General features: G+C 38.3%; 1 protein-coding gene across 6 annotated transcripts in view; it reads right to left on the reverse strand.

The window, feature by feature from the left end:
- baiap2b (BAR/IMD domain containing adaptor protein 2b) overlaps positions 1 to 21,496 on the reverse strand; it is a 98,716-nt gene that overhangs the window by 10,786 nt on the left and 66,434 nt on the right. For 4 of the 6 annotated variants that reach the window (XM_055150463.1, XM_055150460.1, XM_055150465.1 and 1 more), the window contains 7 exons: positions 16,714 to 16,866; positions 11,030 to 11,230; positions 8,177 to 8,339; positions 7,834 to 8,035; positions 6,435 to 6,515; positions 5,931 to 6,078; positions 1,949 to 1,986 (listed from right to left, as the gene is read on the reverse strand). In XM_055150463.1, the coding sequence (XP_055006438.1) occupies positions 1,949 to 1,986; positions 5,931 to 6,078; positions 6,435 to 6,515; positions 7,834 to 8,035; positions 8,177 to 8,339; positions 11,030 to 11,230; positions 16,714 to 16,866 (986 nt within the window). The remainder of the gene's footprint in view (positions 1 to 1,948; positions 1,987 to 5,930; positions 6,079 to 6,434; positions 6,516 to 7,833; positions 8,036 to 8,176; positions 8,340 to 11,029; positions 11,231 to 16,713; positions 16,867 to 21,496) is intronic. The other 2 variants (XM_055150461.1, XM_055150466.1) reach the window with 1 other exon arrangement.

The raw sequence follows: 21,496 nt of genomic DNA on the forward strand, positions 1-21,496 counted from the left end.
AAAGTTCTCACGAATCTTCACAAAGTCAGACCCATTGAGGACCCAAACCAAATACAAAGATGAAATGAGATGTTAAAAAGCAATAAGTTACACACTGAAGGGAGATTTATTTTAAAGTGCATATGCAGATTAGACCACTAATTTCATTAAAACATAGTTAAAGGTCCTATATTACACAAAACTCACTCTTATGAGCTTTGAGACATGTTAAAATGTTGTTAACCTCCTCAAAAACTCACCTGGAGTTGTGTTTTGTTTCATTCACACATGTTTGATTACCATTATTATTAACCTATCTACATCTCCAAAGCTCAAAATGCTCTGTTCCACCTTGTGATGTCATGTAGTGGTAGTTTTCATGTTAATTTAACCTTTTAGATTGACAATTCCAGGGCTGAAATCATCCAAATGATTCTAGTGAAAGTGTAGGGAGTTTAAAAACACAGTGGAGCACTTCCTGTATTACCACATGACATCACCAGGTGGAACGGAGTGTTTTACGTTCGAGAGAAGAACTCAGCCACACGTGTGAATGAAACAAAACACAACTCCAGGTCTGTTTGTGATGAGGAAACAACATTATAATATCGATCAGAAAATGGCATAATATGGGCCCTTTAACATAATTATACTGTATCAATTTTTTTTTTTTTACTAGAAATCTTGCCTAGTCTTTTCAGTATTTTTGTTTTGTTATTTATGTATTTATTGTTTGTTTTGTTTTGTTTTGATGAAGTTTATCATTTTACTTCCTGACTGGACAAGTTGGCAGGTGTAATTTCATAACTGTTACCTCACAACCATAAGGATTACAAAGGTCAAAACTTGTCAAAATTACACAGTAGTTATGATTAAACTAATAAAAATAAATGACAACATATTTATCTTGATACATTAATGTTTAAACTGCCAAAAAATACCTTCCATTGTCAAAAATCGCAATTAATTATTAATGTCATTATTTTTTGAATCAACTTTATGGACTAATTTGGGTGCTTTGTTTGTTGTTTTGTATCCAGTTTTGCTTTTAAACTATGAACCGAATAATATTTGTTCCTAAAATAAAGAATAATAATGATTAATATATTTAATTGTCACAGTGTCAACAGTAGTATGAGTATAATACCAATACTACAACAAATACTGATACTATACTACATGGCTATTACTCATAATATTGTAATATAAGTATTTTAAAGTACACATTAAAGATGCACTGTGTAACTTTCTGGGTGGAGGGTCTGCCACCAAGGAGATGTTGTTTTTTTACCTGGAATTTTTCAGAGTGACTTTAAACTTATCTTTTTCCACGGAGACAAGCACCGTGCCAATTTACAGGTCCGATTTGTTGAAAGGCGAGCTCACGTACAGTAGAATCCATCGTTTTCAAGGTATTGTTCTATTGTAAAAACACCTATAAATAAATAAAAGTTGCACAGAGCACCTTTAAGAATATGATTTCTCTTTATACATATGGGTAAAATCTCCACTTCAGTTGTGTAAACATGAAAAATGGGTTCAAGCTGAAGCAAGCCAAAGCAAGATTGATAACAAACTATTTAAATAAAAACATCAAAATCAACAAAAGTTACTTAACATGCATCACTAACCCAACATGCAACCACACCTGTACAAAAACATCCCGAAAATCCACAAAACATATATGTAAAATTAAAAATAATAATAATAAAAAGAGACAAAATAGTGTACCATGCAATATTCAGAATAATATAGAATAGAATATAGAAAACTGGCACGAGGTTAAGTTCCGTCATCATTATTTTATTATATTATAAACTCACAATTCTGTTTTATTTCAAATGAATTACTCAAAAATATTGGAGAAATGTATATAACAAAATTTAATGCTCATGTACACATGATGACTGAACTTAAACTGGGATTTTTTTTGTAGATTTTTAGTAGAATTATTATGCGTGGTCCTTACCTTGTTGGGAAACGTGGCTCATATTCTTCCACCCCCTGCTGAAGAAAAACAAAGCATACAATCAATTTAAATTTCAGAAAAAAACTGGCTTTAATTTATTTATTGTATTTCATAGGGATGTAACGATATTCAAATCTCTCGGTACAATATTTTGGAGAGGTTGATATAATTATAGATTGGTGTGAATTATTTCCATCATAATCCCAAGAATTCAAGTAAAAAACATATCTCTTCATGTTGTTTGCGCTGAAATGAATCATGGGATATGTAGTTCCCAATGTTCATTACCTATTGCTACTATAAAAATCTGCATTTAGGCAAAGAAACTTGTAATACGATATCACGATATTTCGGTTATTGTTACATCCCTAATATTTCACTGTAATGGAATTTTACTTTAGAAATGTGCAGTTACAGAACATGCCACCAGATGGAGACAGAGAAACATGAAATGAGTGACGATCATTGCAGCTTAGTCAGTTCCTTTGTGAGTTCCTTACTACAAAATGGTAATAAATAAAGGTTTGGATTAGATTGTACTTATATTGGTTAAAAGGTTGCATAAAAATTAACCTAAAATACTGGAAAGTTAATTAAACAATACTTCAAAGGTGCACTATAGGGCTGAGTATCATTAAGACGTTGCCGATACAATACATACCTCGATACATAGACCACAATACGATATGGTTTTCAATACAGTGTTTTGATGAGATATGTTTGGTGAATTTTATCAAGGGGAAAGATGTTATTGTCCTTCTTCCTACGAGATTTGGCGCATTACATATGACCAAATAGCAGCGATTAGTTAAATAAAAAAGTACCCCCCTACTGTCGAGCGAACGAATCCTAATGCTGTGAGGTCAGACGGTTTCTACGAAGAGAAACTGGCTGATGAATCAGGCTGTATGTTTAATGTCATACCATGGAACAGGTAAAGCAATGACATCTCCATGGAGACAATGCAGGTAGCGGACCTTCATGTTCTACATGAATCTGTGTGTCATTCGTTCATTCAGTTTTTCAATATAAAACCAAAAATAAGAAAATGAAAAAACAACTACTTTCTTCATTATTTGTCTCCAAAACGAAAATGAAAAAACAGATAACGATTTGTTTTTTAAATTTTTGATTTTGTGTTTAAGGCCGTGTCCCGTTTCCAAAACTTAAACTGTGATGCCGCACTTTTACGCCGCATATGGACTGAACCATGACTAAAGCAGGACTGATTGTGGGGACGGTCCCAGAGGTGCTCCCATGTAGACTATCAGGTGATTAGGACTGAGACCAGGACCAAACTGGGACTGAGACCTGGACTGGACTGGGACCAAGACTGAGACCGGGACGAGACCGCGACTGAGACCTGGTTTAGACCTGGTTTAGACCTGGTTTAGACCTGGTTTAGACCTGGTGTAGTCCTGTTTAAGTCCTGGTTCAGTCCTGGTTCAGTCCCTATGTGGTGCAAAAGTTCGGCATCGCAGTTTAAGTCAGTTTCCACTTTTCATTTCAACACAAAATCAAAAACTGAAAAAAAACAAATCATTATCTGTTTTTTCATTTTGGCTTAGGAGACAAATAATGAAGAAAATAGTTGTTTTGTCATTTTCTTATTTTTGGTTTTATTTTGAAAAACGAATGAACGAATGACACACAGATTCATATGTATCTCTAATGGTGGAAAGTCCATGATCAAAAAGGTTTAAGTTTGATTGAAAACTCTAGAAAAATATAAAATGCTCTTTCTCGTCAGATTGTGCTGAAATAAAGCTCAGATTAAAGTCAAATTTGAGTAACAGAGCTTCAGACAGAGCAGTGTCCACGGTTAGCTTCACACCCCCAGGGAACGTCAATATAATCAGTTGCAAAGTATCAACTAAAACCAAACCATAAAGCAGAATTATCCCTCCAAAAGTATTCTAAATGTACAAAAAATATTACCTGCAAAAATAAATAACTGAATAAACACATAAGTAGCTAGTTTATGTCCATAATGAGTCATAATTCAATTCGTAATTCAGCCTCCTACAGCTCAAATCTGACAGTAGAACAGAAAAATAACCCAAAATTTCCCAGTAGAACAATACCAGGATAATTACTGACTGGAAAACTATTGGCTGATGCTAGTTAGGCTGTGACTGTAATTTCATGTGTCAGACTAGAGACTTATTTAACAGCACTAATCAGTTCTTTCTGGTCAGATCGTGTTAAATTAAATCTTAGGACAGGGGTGTCAAACTCAAATTCACAGAGGGCCGAAATAAAAAATTGGGACTAAGTCGTGGGCCAAACTATTTAATATTTACAGAAAAATTTCAACAACATTTGCATGTTTTCTCTTAGTTCAAGACATGTAATGTTAAACCTTTTCTTAATAAAATAAAGGTTAAATAATAGTTTTGTTTAAACATTTAATCCAGAACAAGCAAAATATAAAATAATAATACAATTTTAAATAAATACTGTCTCTATAGTCTATCTGTAGTCAGCGGGCAGCTCTAATACATATTTGATATGATCTCGCGGGTCAAATATAATTATATCGCGGGCCAAATTTGGTCCCCGGGCCTGAGTTTGACATGTCTGGCTTAGATTAAAGTCTAATTTGAGTAACAGGGCTTTAGACAGGGCAGTGCTTACAGTTAGCATCACACCCCCAGGAAATACTGATGACAAAGTATCACTCTGTAAAAAATTCAGTTCAATTTTACTCTTAATATACAGTACCACCAAACTACCAGTAAATATAGTACAGTATTTTCCAAGCTATAGGGCACAGGTGTCAAACATATGGCCTGGGGGCCAGATCCGGCCCTCCAAGACCTTTAATCTGGCCCTCGCCTGATTTTCTACTAAAATATTTTAATTATATTTTCTATTAAAATCTTGTTAATTTTCTGTTGTGTTTATCACAGCAGCATCTCTCCTCTGTACGTGGCCCCTCCCACCAGAGCAGCACAAATGAAGACTTGTCTCTTTCCAAACGCTCTTAAAGGACGATCGTTTTGACTGTTGACCGTGACACCCTCATCAGAAAAATGTCCAACATGAGAAAAGTGGAGCCGAGTGCAGGATTTTCCAAGAAAAATTGACTTAAAGTTTCAGGTTGTTCATAATATTATAATATTTTGTAAAAGAAAGAGTTCATCAATTAAAAAAGATTTCTGTAATAGATTTGTGTTTCTCTGCATAAATATTTGAACTTATTGTTATTTTTGGGGTTTATATGACAAGAGTTTTCTGGTCCGACCCCTTTGGGATCAAAGTAGGTTCGATATGGCCCCCAGATCAAAATTAGTTTGACACTCCTGCTATAAGGCGTGCTCATAAGCTTCCAACCCCATCAAAAAACGAACGCGCGCCACAATCCAGAGCGCCCCATACACAAATCCACTCGGGTGTCCCAGCACGACTTCAGTAAACTACAAAGCCGCACCAACCGCAGAACATGCAAACACACACGGAGCAGACAGCGACCACACAGCGAAAAACACCCAGAGCCAAACTCATCACTCCAAACGAAACAAGGAACGGAACGAAGGAAAGAACCGAAAAAGCGAGTCCAATGTGCCACTTCTAGACACAACTGAACAACTGAGTCACTGCGAACACGCCGACAATCCAGCGGTCCCAGACAGCACCCTCCCTACACGCCACAACTGAACAAAGCCCAGAGTCACCGTCAACACGACAAACAAAGTCCCACTGACCCATCCAACTGTTGTGTTTCCTTTAAAGTCCGGTGCGGTTTATTTGTGAAAAAAGTAAAAAAATAGACCATTTAATGACAGCGCGCCTTATAATCCAGAGCGCCTAATAGTGCGGAAAATACGGTATACATATGTTATCCTACAGGCATCTAAAAAGTAAATAAATATTTTTGTCACTCATTTCAGAAAATCAAACCCATAAATTGTATAGACTAAAAACTGCACATCTCATTGAAAAACTCTGTCCTTGTTATGTTTTTGTGTGTGGTCCTGACCTGTGAGAAGCCTGGTCCGGCCACGCTGTAGGGCCTGTGTCTGTGCAGAGTCTGGGAGGACATCCGGAGCGTGTAGTCTGGAGCGGGCAGTGCCACCTCCTCTCTCTCCAGGAGGTTCCCAGTGCTGCTGCTTTTACCGTGGTGCAAACTGAAAACAACACAACGTTTAATCTATAAGACTTTTTCGCCGGGGGTCCGTCGCCTGCTTGTTTTTATGGATATGTCATTGCTCTGCCCGGAACGTTCCACAGTATGACAATAAACAGCTCTACCTTACATTTATTCAGTTATAGGTGGTTTTATTGCTCAAAAATACCTAGCAGAAAAAGAGGCATTTTGACAGGGAGTCTGGTTGTCTCTCCACAGATCTGTCCTGTAACTTGGTTTGGTTTGGTCACCGTGAAGATGGAAAAGTTTAATACCACACTGTGAAATATTCCAGCAGAAGCAATAACATCTCCATGAATTGTAAGTAAGTCAAGTTAATATGAATTTAATACTCACTTGTGAACTCTGAGATGCCTCATGGAATCGGCCTCTGCCTCAGTAATGACTCGAGTGTAGGAGAACGGGAACCAGCCACGCCTGAAGAGGATACAATAAGTTTTACTCAACATTCAGTGATCGTGTTGAGATATTGTAAATGTAATTCGGCAAGTCATAATTGTTTTCAACTCTTTGCACTGTATGGGTCCAGTCTATTTGAGGGTGTTACTGCAGCCCTGTACTCCACCCAGAGCCCTGAGATCAGATGACCAGCTCCTGTTGGTCGTGCCCAAAACCAGACTCAAGACGAGAGGTGACAGAGGCTTTTTCTGTGGCAGCAACCAGACTGCGAAACAACCTTTCTCTTCCCGTCAGATCCTCTCAGTCTGTAACGCAGTTTAAGACTAGACTGAAAACTCACCTCTTCTTCCTGGCATTTAGTACGGGCTAGTCATGTTATCTTTTGTATCTCTTTTTATTGTAGTTTTCACATATTATCTGTATATGTGTGCAACTGTTTCTTCTGTTTTGTTGACTTGTGTGAGGCACTTTGGACAGCTGAAGTTGTTTTAAATGTGCTAAAAAATAAACTTGAACTGAATTGAAGTCTTCATTGTATTAACCAATGGATAGTAGTTGTTTTTAACATTGTTATGATTTTTTACCAATGACCATGACACTAGTGAAGCTGTACGAGAGCCTAAATATGCAAGGTTTATGTGTTATATGTAAATGAAACAAAACACAATTCCAACTATGTTTGCGATGAGGAAACAACATTGTAAAATAGATCAAAAAACAGTGTAATAGGCTCTATTCACGCTTACGTCACAAACCAGGAAGACGTTTGGAAAGATGCGATTACAACTGCCGGTGGGCTCTGTTCTAGGAAAAATGAGAAAAAGGCCTAGTTTTCTTCATCTTTCTTCATAATTTCCCCACTGACACATAACTCCAAGCACACTGGGTACATGAAATTAGAAGACATGAGGGCACCAAATTCAAGATGATTCCAAACAGCACAGTCTTCATTTTACCGCTGATTACATTTATTTCAATGGGTTTTTTCACAGTCAGTTGGTGAGCCCAGTGTTGGGAGTTGGAAGTTGTCATCGCATGTTTCCAAATGTCTTCCTGGTTTGTGACGTAAGCGCGAATAGAGCCTATACAGGCCTTTTAAGGAAAGGCTCAATATATTTCAACACAACAATCATAATTAAAACACAGCGGTCGGGTTTCAGATGACATCACAGCATTGAAAAGGTCAACAATAAGTCAATATTACTCAATACAGACGGGGTGCAGCTATAATTGATCATGATATTGAGTACCTAGTTTTCATAATGGTATTGATTAGTATCTGGATATAGATCTTTTGACAACTCCTCAGTCTTGTTTTGTGTTGTAACTGACTCACATTCTCGTCTTCTCGCTCTCCCCGTAGTGCCACCCGTCCCTGGCCTCGGGCACTAAGAGGGTGATGACGTCGCCCTCGGAGAAGCTCAGGAGGGTGCTGTTGTCTCCGGCCGCGTGGGAGAAGACCGCCTGAACCCGGGTACGTCCGTTCCTCTCCAGACCCGCCGCCATCGAGCTGGAGCGAGGCAGCGTGCGCGTCTCCACTGTGTAACAAAAGGGAAAAAAACAAGCAGGTGACGGATCCTCCACCAGAGAAGTTACACAATGCATATTATATTGTGTTTTTATATACGCGTGTGAATTCAGTTTTAATGAACTAACTTACTGTGCTTAACTGAACTTACTCTGCGCGGTCTTGCTCTTCTGAGGAGCAGCCTTGCGTACGGGCAGAGTGTTGGAGTAAACCTCGTGTCTGTGGGTTTGGGGCGACGCTTTGCCCTGAGACACTTTAGACTCCATCCACTGCTGATAATCGTCTGCAGCGTGAGCCCCGTTCATCACCGGCATCTGCGACAGAAACAAGATGTACAATTAAAACATATAATAACAAAGTGACTCTACGTGGTGAAGTTAAAACGCCCATATTAGGCTTTTCTCTGATCGATGTTATAATGTTGTTTTCTCATCAAAAACATACCCGGAATTGTGTTTTGTTTCGTTCACACGTGTTTAACACATAAATCCTGCATATTTAGGCTGAGTTCCATCTTGTGATGTCATGTGGTAATACAGAAAGTGCTCCATAGTCTGTTCTCAGTAACAACTTCATACTCCTTCGCTAGAATCATTTGGATCATTTCAGCCCTGGAATTGTTAATCTCTTTTGAAATAAAGATAAAATGTAGTTCTTAACCTGAAAACTACTGCGATATGACCATAGCCCGTATATATGAGCGGACTTAACTAATGCTGTAGCCGCCGCGTGCCAACTAGGAAGTTTGCCAGGAGGCTCTTCCGGTTCCTTCTGAATCTGGCTCCAATTAACTTACATAAGGATCTTGTCACCTCGCTCGATGTAACTGCTGCAGTGAGCCTCGTCATTTTGGTTTTAAAATGTTCATATTATCACGCTCTACATGAACCAGATTTTTTTTTTTTGCTATTTTTTCTGTCAAAAAAAATCCCATTCATAACACAGAGCCTGGCTCCAGATTCGCTCCTATAACCCTTAGTATCACGAGCCTCATTTGAGCGACGCTGAACACTATGGGTGATGTCACACTCGCTTAGTCCACTTCTTTTATACAGTCTGTGTTCATGACATCACAAGGTGGAACAGACCATTTTAAACTTTGGAGTTGTAGACAGACTAACAATAAAGGGTTATTAAAATAAGTGTGAATGAAACAAAACACAATTTCATGTATGTTTTTGAGGAGGTAACAGCATTATAATGTGGCTTAAAGCTCATAAGAACCATTTTGTGTAACATAAAAACTGTATATTTTAAAGTTCCTAAGTCAATATTTTGTTTGTGTAACTTTCTGTTGGTAGAACTTCAACCCTGGTCCATTCTTATACCATATTTTAATGCCATAATGTGGAATAATAGCCAAAGGAATAAGGTTTCCTTGGAAACAAACAGGAAAGGGTCCTTCTTCCTGATCAAAAATGAGTCAGGTTTGTGGAGATGCAAGCCCTCTCAGTGTAAAGACACATGGTTTTCAATGCAATAAAAACAAACAAAACTTAATTTTAGTCTATGTTTTGGCTAAAAAGTTACATACTGAAGTGTAATGGTGATTTTTCTGCAATATAGTTTTGCTTTTCAAATCAGAGTACAGCTATTTCTATGGATAGTAACTTTTAAGATGGGTTCACACTTGGTTTGGCCCAGTTAGGTCCTGATCTCGACTTGGTTTGGTCCTGTTCTAGTCCTGGTTTACTTGTGGATTTAGTCCCTGTTTCGTCTTTATTTTGCTGTGTTGTGTATGTCACAGATATGGCAGAGCAGTGAGTTTTGAAGTTAATAATAATTATACATTAGCTGCCAATTAATGGGCTGAAAATCTGCGCATTCACAGCTGTTACATAAGACTCTGCTTCGCCGCGGTAACCAGGTCGAAACAGGAAGTAGGTCAGGAGAAAATGATTAATTGAACGTGTATGTTTGGATAAAACAGGAACAAACAAAACCTCTGGGACAGCGAGAGGAGAAGACGAAAAATGTGTGACAAAATGAAAAAAATCTGAAATCTAATACATCAAATGAGAACCTAGCCTGTCTGTGGTTTTCAACTTCAGTTACAGGCGCCATTTTGAGGACTGTTAATGATGGGATAGAATATTTCAGACAGGCTTTGACATCCAAGTATACAATATCTATTTGGCAGAGTAAAATGCTTGGAGTAATTGAAGTACTAGGACTATAGAGTATTATATTTTTACCTGAGTGATGTAGATGCTGACACACCAACATCTGATTCATAAATAAATTGAACTAAATTATATTAGACCTTTTTCTACTACTTCTACTATTATTACAATTACTACTACCACTACTACTATAACTATTACTGCTAATACTCCTACTCCTACTACAACTATGAGAACTACTACTACTAGTACTGCTATTGCCACTACCACTATAACTACTACTGCTACTACTACAACTGCCACTACTACTGCCACTACTACTACTACTACCGCTACTACTACTGCTATTACTACTACCACCACTACTACCACTACTACTACTACTACTACTACTACTACCACTACTACCACTACTATTACCACTACTACTGTCACTACTATTACTACTACTGCCACTACTGCCACTACTACTACTACTACTACTACTACTGCTACTGCTACTACTACTACTACTACTACTACTACTACTACTACTACTACACTACTACTACTACTACTACTACTACTACTACTACTACTACTACTACTACTACTACTACTACTACTACTACTACTACTACTACTACTACTACTACTACTACTACTACTACTACTACTACTACTACCACTACCACTACCACTACTACTACCACTACCACTACTACTACTACTATTGTTACTACTATTACTATTGCTACTACTACTACTACTACTACACTACTACTACTACTGCTACTCAGATTAAAGTCTAATAAAGCCTCAAACAGAGCAGTGCCTACAGTTAGCATCAGACCTAGAGGGAATATTGACGACACCAGCTGTAAAGTGTGAACAGCTCTAACCTGTTGGCTCATGGCTCCTCCGGCTCTGAGGGCAGCCAGCTCCGGGGGCAGGGGCAGAGCTTTGGCCCCAGGGAGAGGCTCTGAGATGGGCAAGGCTCCGCTCATCTGCTGGGCCAGGAACATGGCACGGTCCGGCAGCTTGTTTGGCTCCGCACACGCCTGCTGCCACATGGGGAGCTTCTGCGACAACAGCTCCTTACCCTGGACCGCAGAGAAACAGAGGGGACTATTTCAATCAGGGTTATGTGAGAACAGAGAGCAAGAGGTTATTTTGTTTTTGATTTATTTTATTTAAATCCGAATTTTATTTCTACAACATATTTTATAAACACTGCAGTTTCCAAAGTAATTTAAAGGTGCATTTGTATCTTTTCTGGTGGAGAGTTCGTCATATGCTTTTCTCCGTGAAGCTTGTATTGCTTTGTCCGGAATGTTTCGCGGTATGGCATTAAACCTTTCTATCTTCACGGAGACCAAACCAGACCAAGTTACAGGTCAGATCTGTGGAGAAGCAACCCCGCTCACAGTCAGAATGCCTGTTTTTATAGGTATTTATGAGCTACAAAACCAGATGTAATTGAATACATGTAAGGTAGAGCTGTTTAATGCCATACTGTGGAAAATTCCATGCAAAGCAATAACAGCTCCATGGATACAAGCGGGTGACAGATCCTCCCCCAAAAAAGTTAAATTTATTAATTTAATGTTATATTTGGAAACTGTTTATAAAATGTGCTATAGAAATAAAGTTGAAGACTACTACTACTACTACTACTACTACTACTACTACTACTACTACTACTACTACTACTACCACCAATATTACTACTGCCACTGCTACTAGTGCTACTACTTTTACTATGCCACTACTACTACCACTACTACTACTGCCACTATTACTATCAGTACTACTACTGCCACTACTACTACCACTACAGCCACTATTACTATCACCACCACTACTACTGCCACTACTACTACTACTAGAACAACTACTACTACTGCTACTACCACTACTACTGCTTCTGCAACTACTGCTGCTACTGCTGCTACTACTACTACTACCACTACTACTGCCACTACTACTACTACAACTATTACTACTACCACCACTACAACTACTACAACTACTACAACTATTACTACTAACACTGCGACTACCACCACTACCACTACCACTACTACTACAACTACTACTACAACCACTACTACTATTACTGCTACCACTACTACAACTACTACAACTATTACTACTACCACTAGCACTACTACTACAACTACTCCTACAACCACTACTACGACAACTACAACTACTACTACTACTACTACCGCCCCCGGTAAAAGAGCAGTTATTTAAAAACAGTGAGTTGTTGTGCAGTTGCTCGGCCTCGGAGTTCAGGGGTAAATCAAGGTCAGCTCAGTTTGTGCAAAAAGAGTGATTATTTTAAAATGAAAGTCAATGAGGAAAATGATGAAGATGAAAGATCGTCTTCGGTCAATTAAAACTTGTTGACAGCAGCAATTTTAAATGGCATTTTCAAATATCAGGTGATGCAGTCGCGATCCTCAGGTCAAAGTACAGTTTCGAGGAATAAACAACTAAGCAAAACTGTTTTCTGTGGAACATTTGTAGTGGAGGGTCAGCCACTTAACTGTCTCCATGGAAATGTTACTGTTTTGTCTAGAATGTTCCACAGTATAGATTAAACCTGTCTATCATGAGGGAGACAAGCAGGTTACAGCACTACGCTACATTATAGGTCAGATCTGTGGAGAGTTGCCCTTATTCACAGAAGGAATTATTTTATTTTTAATGTCACACCATGGAACATTCCAGGTGGAGCAATAACGTCTCCATGGAGACAAGCAGGTATCAGACCCCCCATCAGAAAAAGTTGTGCAGTTTTAAATCTGTACTATGGTTGTATGTTGAAATTTTATAATACAGTAAAACATATGAATAAAACTCCACCTTGTCCTTCTCCTACTACTACTTCTACTACTACTACTACTGCTACTGCTGCTACTGCTACTACTGCTACTGCTACTACTGCTGCTACTGCTACTACTGCTACTTGCTGCTACTACTGCTACTACTGCTACTGCTGCTACTGCTGCTACTGCTACTGCTGCTACTGCTGCTACTGCTACTGCTACTGCTACTGCTACTACTGCTACTGCTACTACTGCTGCTACTGCTACTGCTACTGCTGCTACTACTACTACTACTACTACTACTACTGCTGCCGCTACGACTACGACTACTACTACTACCAGTATTACTACTGCCACCACTACTACTACTACTACTACTGCTACTACTACTGCCACTATTACTACCAGTACTACTGCCACTACTACTGCTACTCCTACTACTGTCACTGCCACTATAAGTACTATTATAACTACTACTACTATTACTCCTACTACTCCTACTCCTCCTACTACTCCTCCTACTCCTCCTACTCCTCCTACTACTTCTACTACTTCTACTCCTACTCCTACTCCTCCTCCTACTGCTGCTATAACTACAATTATAACTACTACTTGTATTCCTACTACTACTACTGCTACTACTATTCCTACTACTACTACTGCTACTACTATTCCTACTACTACTACTGCTACTGCTACTACAACTACAACTACAACAACTACTACAACTACTAGTACTAGTACTAGTACTACTACTGCTCAAACTGCATAGAGGTAAGTCTTAGTCGTAATGGGAGCCAAGTGATATTTCTTCTCTTTCATATCCGCTCTAGAATTTACTAAAAACCATCAATCTGCCATGAATGAACTTTTCTTGATCAGCAGCAGCTGTTAAAAGCAGGACAGGAAGTGATGTCGTGGCTGCATTGTATAACTTCCTGCTGTTGGCGTGTTTTAGTGGCGGTTGGTGTCTGTCAGTGGTGCTTCACTCACTCCCACTCGCTCCATCTGAACTCAGTGTTCCTGCAGAAGTAGGTCACCTCTCCCCCTCCCCACACACATCCACTGTCAGCCTCTCATCAATGGGAGTCCGGCCAGACAAAATCCAACCAAAAAAGTCCAAATAACTATAAATGACATACTAACATCGAATTCAGAACTGATTAAATGTACGCTGTGTCACTTTTTTTTTAGTAGAGGGTCTGTCACCTGCTTGTTTCTATGGATATGTCATTGCTCTGTATGACATTAAACAGCTTTACCTTACATTTATTCATTTACATGTGGGTTTATAGCTCAAAAATACCTCGAAAAACAAGCATTCTGACTGGGAGTGGGGTCGCCTCTCCACAGATTTGACATGTAACTTGTCCATGGCGATAGAAAGATTTAATACCATACTGTGAAACATTTCAGACAAAGTGATAATCTATCAAATGCTTTTCTCAATGGAGATATTATTGAGAGATTAAACCTATTTATGTGAAAGGGAGACAACTAGAGGCTACATTACAGGTCAGATCTGTGGAGAGGCAACCCTATTCAGTCAGCGTTTCAGGTTCATGCAGCTAAAACCTGGAACAGTCTTCCTGAACATGTGAGACAGACTTCTGTGACGCTGTTTAAATCCAGGCTCAAAACATTTCTGTTGAACTGTGCATATGACTGAAAGGTTTTCATTCCGCACTTTTCTCTCCAATTTATGTTTCTCTTTTTTAAATTTTAATCTTCATGATTATTTATGTTTTGATTTGTTTTTATTATGATTTTAATGTATTTCTTATTCTGTGAAGCACTTTGAATTACTTTGTGTACGAATTGTGCTATACAAATAAACTTGCCTTGCCTTGCCTATTCACAGAGAAAATAATTGTACTTTTGAGAAACAGAAACACCCGGGATGAATAAATCCTAGATCAGGGGTTACCACCACATTGTTTTTTTAATCACCCTTGCATTTATATAGATTTAAAAATGACAATATCTTAAAAACATGTTCATTATACATAAAGTTTAGATAAGCGATATGCAAATTAGCCATGCGGTTTTAAGTTTTGTTTCTGTAAAATGTAAACAAATGTGCCAAAGCTGCATTAAACACATTATAATGTCAAATGGGCTGATGTGGCTCTAGAGTGGTTACGGTTTATATGTTGTAGGTTGAGTAAGTTGAGTTTGTTTACGCAGAAGATTTTTATTAAGTATTTGCTGCAGTGTAGAACTTGTACAATAGTGTTTGGAAACGTAGATCTGTGCAGTGTCCGATGGTTAGAAACCTCCTCCACTTCCTCTGCTAAAGGAGCTCATGGTTGTTTGTATTTTTCCTGGTTTATTAAATATATAATTTTTGCACTTGCACATTTGTAAGATTATGTCAATAAACCGGGATAGTGCATTTATAAGCGGGCAGTGTTGGGGAGTAACAGATTACATGTACCGGAGTTACGTAATCAGAGTACAATTTATGAGTAACTGTATTCAGTTACAGTTACTGTTTCAGTGAGTGGTAATTGGATTACAGTTACTTGGTTGAAATAAATGGATTACACGGCGGTATTTTCCTGTTTTCACTTTTTTTTTTTTTTTTTTTCCTCGGTAATTCCACTCATTGTTGGAAACTAAACCAGGACTAAAACCAGGTCTAAACCAGGACTAAACCAGGACTAAAACCAGGTCTAAACCAGGTCTAAACCAGGACTAAACCAGGACTAAAACCAGGTCTAAACCAGGACTAAACTAGATCTAAACCAGGACTAAAACCAGGTCTAAACTAGATCTAAACCAGGTCTAAACCAGGACTAAACCAGGTCTCAACCAGGTCTAAACTAGATCTAAACCAGGTCTAAACCAGGACTAAAACAGGATTTAACAGGACTAAACCATGCTGCGCGGACGTGTCTCCTCCTCTTCTATCAATAATATTTTTAATACGGTTAAGTATCGTAGTCTTTGCTTCTCTACAGCAAATCAAGTAATCCAAAGTATTCAGATTACGTTACTCACTTTAAGTAATTTAATGGATTCCGTTACAAACTACATTTTGAATTATGTAATCTGTAATCTGTAGGGGAATACATTTTAAAAATAACCTTCCCAACACTGCAAGCGGGACACTGATGTGCATGTAAACACACTCAGAGAAGCAATGATTAAAATTCTTAACACTGTACTTGAAAATGTAACCGTTACTGAGATGAATAAAGTTAAAAGTGCTGAATACTGATCTCTTTTTCCCACCTTGCTGTCATTGTTAATAATTATTGTGAGAAATCATTAACGTGATCAGTGTCTTCACATAGATGATCACCATTAATCATTATTAACAATGGCAATAAAGGCAAACTGAGCAAATGTGTTATTTCAGAAGAGCGTATCAAACTGGGAGCCCTTCGTATGACTCGGTGCCCATGAAGTAGCTCTCAGTTTCAAAAAGGTTGGTGGCCCCTGTCCTAGATAGATGTGTTTAATGTCATACCAAGAACTAGTATGCAGATAGATCATTTAAATGCTGAAGAAAAGCGATATCATCTCTATGGAGTGAAAGATCCCCCAGAAAGGTTCCATAAAGCAACTTCAGATCTGTGGAGAGGCAACCCCGCTCCCAGTCAGAATACCTGTTTTTCTAGGTATTATTAAGCTATAAACCCATCTGTAATTGAATAAATGTAAAGGAGATCTGTTTAATGTCATACCACCAGAAAAGTTACACAATGCAACTTTAATTCATGTAGACCACAGTTGGGTCTTACCTTGCCGTGGAAGGTGGTGGTGTTTTTGGCGAGAGCACACTGACGGTCAACCAGGAAGCAGTACCTCCTCCTCTCCTCGGACAGCGCGTTCTTGTATCCCTCGGCGATGTAGTTATCCAGCTCGCTCTGCTTGTTACTGATGGCTTCAACGTACTGTGGAAGAAAAAAAAAGAAAATTTAATGTAAAAGAAATGAGAAAAACATACAATATTCACTAACTAATACTTAGTGCCATGTTTTAAAGGGCCCATATTACGCTATTTTATGATCTGTTATGATGTTGTTTCCTCATCCAAATCGTATCTGGAATTGGGTTTTGTTTCATTTTTGTTTCATTGAGTTCTTCTCTCAAACAGAAAACACTCTGTTCCACATTGTGATGTCATGTGGTAATATACAGGAGGTGCTCCAATGTGTTTTTAAACTCCATACACCTTCACTAGAGCCAACTGGATAATTTCAGCCCTGGAATTGCCAATCTCTACTGAATAAAAGGGAGGCACTTCATGACATCACAAGGTGGGACAGAGAATTATGGAGATGTAGACAGACTAATAATAAAGAGTTACTCAAACATGTGTGTATGAAACAAAACACAACTTTGGGTATGATTTCAACGAGGTAACAGCATTGTAACATGGCTCAAAGTTGACAAGAACATTTTTGTTGGCACAATAATATCTGTTAAATTAAAGTAAAAGATGCCTTAATTTTCTAGTCAAACTGCAAAAGTAAAGATTTTACAGAAACTAAACCAAGACAAACACAAGTCCAGAGATCTCCAACCTGTAGCTCAGGAGCTACCAGGAGCTCGCCACCCCCTTCAAATTAACTCACCAGAGGATTTCGAAATTATATCATTGTGCTGATGAATAACATATTTTTGTGCACATATAGCAGATGGGACTTCCCCCCCCCCCTCGTGGACCATCACAATATATCGAGAAAGTTTCTTTGCTTAAATGAATAGTTATGGACAGAGGGAACTACATCGAACTACATAGACCATGATCCTTTGCTCCAGTTCAGTGTAGACTACATAAAGAAATAACAGTTCTAAGCACTTTTAAGTCTTAGTTCTTTGGATTAAGTCTTGTTAAGGCATTTTAAGAGAAAAAGTAGCAAATTAACAGTTTTAGCTGTTTAGTCTCCACAAAATATTGAAATAAATACCGTACCATGAGATGTATATCATGACAATATCATACTGAGAGATTTGGATATTGTTACATCCCTAATCGTGAGCCTCCCCACCATGTCATGAGTTTTCCCATGATATCGCAATAAATATCATACCATGAGGTTCATACCATGACAATATCGTTTCATGAGACTTGGATATCGTTACACTCCTAATAATAACACTAATAAAATAAAATAGATTTATTTTTTAATTAATAATAATAAGAATAAAAATAAAGTAATAAGTACATTTAGTAAATAAATATATAGAGAGAAAAGAGAAAAGAAAAGAAAATAATACTTTTACTTTCTTTTTTTTTTTATAACAAAAATGTGGTTAATTACATGCCTATTACTATTGTATATGTATAATTCTGAAGCCCAACTTTTCGCACTAATAATTGCACAGTGGTTTATGTTTCATAGGCATCTAACTGTACCCAAAGTCTTGCCTTCTTTCTTATAATCATCTCAGTTTTTGCAGCTGCTAAAATGAGTAGCTCTCCGGCATTTTAGTTTTGTAAAGGTAGCTGACCGGAGGAAAAAGGTTGGAGACCCCTGCCCAAGTCTAACATAAGATCTAAATCATGAATACTGCCTTTCTGTCAAATATTCTTTCAAAACAGTGAATTTCTATACAACAGGGAACCTTGTGCAGTTGAGATATATTTATTTTATCACTCAAAAACCAAAAGGCCTCAAAGACCGCGCAGTGTGAGTCAGGCAGCCACTTGAGCAGCCCACCACTCTGTTGCCATGATAAGAAAAATGGGAGAAAATTGAATCAGGGGCAAAGAATAGCTTAAGGAGCCTATATTACACTATTTTCTGATCTCATGTTGTTTCTTCATCACAAACATACCTGGTGTTTTGTTTCATTGACACATTTAACACACAAACCCTGCATATTTAGCTTGGGTTATTTGCTTAAACGGTTTATAGTTGTTGTTTTTTTCTTCTCTCATGCAGGTGTAAAGGTTGCTGTGAAAAGGAGGCGTTTGAATTCAAAAGAAAGGGCATCTGGTCAATCAACTTTATCTTAACTCTCATACTTTTTTAACAGCTAAACTATACCGATTTGCCTAAAGGGACTGCTGCACTGTGAAATATCTTTGTCACTTTTCAGATGGAGGTGTAAAAGTAGTTGTAAAAAGTGTCTCCGTTGTGGCTCAGCGAATGATTTGTTGATACTTCCTTGTCATTTCCGTCAGCTCCTGTCTCAATGTGGCACCAAAAGTGTTATGTAAGAAGACAGTCTGCTCGTTAAAACCTCTTACGTAGCCACCTTATTTCCTGCTCACTGTTGTTCATTCAAAAATATACAACTATGAGGACTGTAACATTACCCATAATGATAAAAACTATATTAAAGGTCTCATATTACGCTAAATTGACTCTTGTGAGCTTTAAAGGTGCACCTTGTAACTTTTCTGTTGCAGGGTCCATCACCTGCTTCTCTCCATGGAAAAAGGAATGTTGAACAGTATGGCATTACCCTTATTTATCTCAACAGAGACACCACAGGGTCAAGTTACATGTCAGAACTGTGGAGAGGTGAGCCCAGTGAATGAAGAACGCTAATTTTTAGGTCAATGCATACCCATGTTATTGAGTAAATGCAAATTGGATATGTTTAATGCCATGCCAGGATATTTCAGACTAGGGCTGGGTGTCATTAAGGAGTTGCCGATACGATACATATCTTGATACCTAGGCCACGAAACGATACGCTTTTCGATACAGTTCAATACAATTCGATACAATATATTTCACATCGATTTGATACGATTCTGTGTAAAAACGGCTAAATGATGGCTCTAAATATTAAAAGTCTATCCAGGCTGGCGCCACCTAGTGCCTCCGCTCAATTTCATTTCTCTCCAGCGACTAGATCAGGAATCGAAATACACTAGACGGTTCGCAAAAACCCCAGAAATGCAAGTTCGGGCACCAGCCAATCAGCAAAGAGCCATACATTCTGTGTTGGCAACGATTCCTAAGATCAAGGATTTAAAGCCGGAACAAAGAGAAGGTTTGGTAAATTTTATCAAGGGGAAAGATGTTATTGTCCTTCTTCCTACAGGATATGGGAAAAGCTTAATATACCTGTTAGCCCCGTTAGAGGCACATTGCATACGTCACAACCAAATAGCAGCGACTGGTTAAATAAGTACCCACCTACCATCGAGCGAACGAATTTTAATGCTGCGAGGTCAGACAGTTTCTATGAAGTGAAACCAGCTGATGAATCAGCCTACTAAAAGTCCACTACATCCACTAAGTTTGTGCAAAGTGAATGTGAAAGACACCCATTTTACTCAAAACAGTGACAATATCAACACAACTGCAGCTCTTACACAAATCAATTTAGTAAAAATATCCATAAAAATCTGACAGCGATATATCAATACAGCAGCCCACGATATCGATACTGTATCTGCACATTAAATGACACGATATATCGATATTTTGATATATTTGCACACCCCATTCCAGACAAAACTATAACATCTCCATGGAGACAAGCAGGTGGCAGACCCTCCACCAGAAAAGTTACACAGTGCACCTTTAGAATGCTCCCTTCCACCTTGTGATGTCATGAAGCAGTAGTTTTCAAGTTAACAGCTCCTTTTACCTTTTGTTCAGTAAAGATTGGCAATTCCAGGTCTGAAATCATCCAAATGATTCTATCGAAGGTATATGGAGTTTAAAAACACAGTGGAGCACTTCATTTATCACCACAAGACATCACAAGGTGGAACACGGGCTATTTTCAATTTGAGCAAAGAACTCAGCCTAAACATGCAGACAAAAGATATTTAGTTTTGCGTATCAGATTCCTGCATTTACTATATTTAATACCACTCAGGCTGAAGTACAATTACTGTCGGTCTTTCCTTCTTACCACACCTGTACATCAAAATACAGCTCCCTTTCTCGCACTTGTGACAGATTTAATTTCGCTTCGTCGTGTATAGCTTTATTGCATAAGGGGGCACACCGCTGGTCTCTTCTCTGCTGCTTGAATGGAGAGCTTTAAAATGGCCTCTGCTTCTTTTGAAAATGCCATGAATATGATGGGGCCATAATAAGCCAATCAGGACACACTTTGGAGCTGAGAAGGAAAGCTGCTGACCCCTATAGCACATTTAAAGGGAAAGAAGACGGGAGGAGAGGAGAGCAAGGCTTGGTCCACTAAGAATAGATTGGATAGACTTAATACAGTTTACTGCAGAGGAGGTAAATATAAAGGAGTGTGTTTAAGGCCCATCTTATTTTCTGTCTATTATAATGTTGTTTCCACAACAAAAACAGACCTGGAGTTGTGTTTTGTTTCATTCACATGTTTAACACACAAATCCTGCACATTGAGGCTGAGTTCTTCTCTCAAACAGAAAACTCCATACACCTTCACTAGAATAATTTGGATAATTTCAGCTTTGGAAATGCCGATCTCTATTGAAGTAAAAGGTAAAAGGTTGCTCTCAGTTTGAAAACTACTGCTTCATGACATCACAAGGTGGAAAGGAGCATGCTGGAGCTTTGGAGATGTAGACAGACTAATGAAAATGGGTTACTCAAACATACACTGTAAACTCAA

Source organism: Boleophthalmus pectinirostris, unplaced genomic scaffold (genome assembly GCF_026225935.1).
Source record: "Boleophthalmus pectinirostris isolate CB_2022bp ecotype Guang Dong unplaced genomic scaffold, ASM2622593v1 HiC_scaffold_14, whole genome shotgun sequence".
NCBI classification, from domain to species: domain Eukaryota; kingdom Metazoa; phylum Chordata; class Actinopteri; order Gobiiformes; family Gobiidae; genus Boleophthalmus; species Boleophthalmus pectinirostris.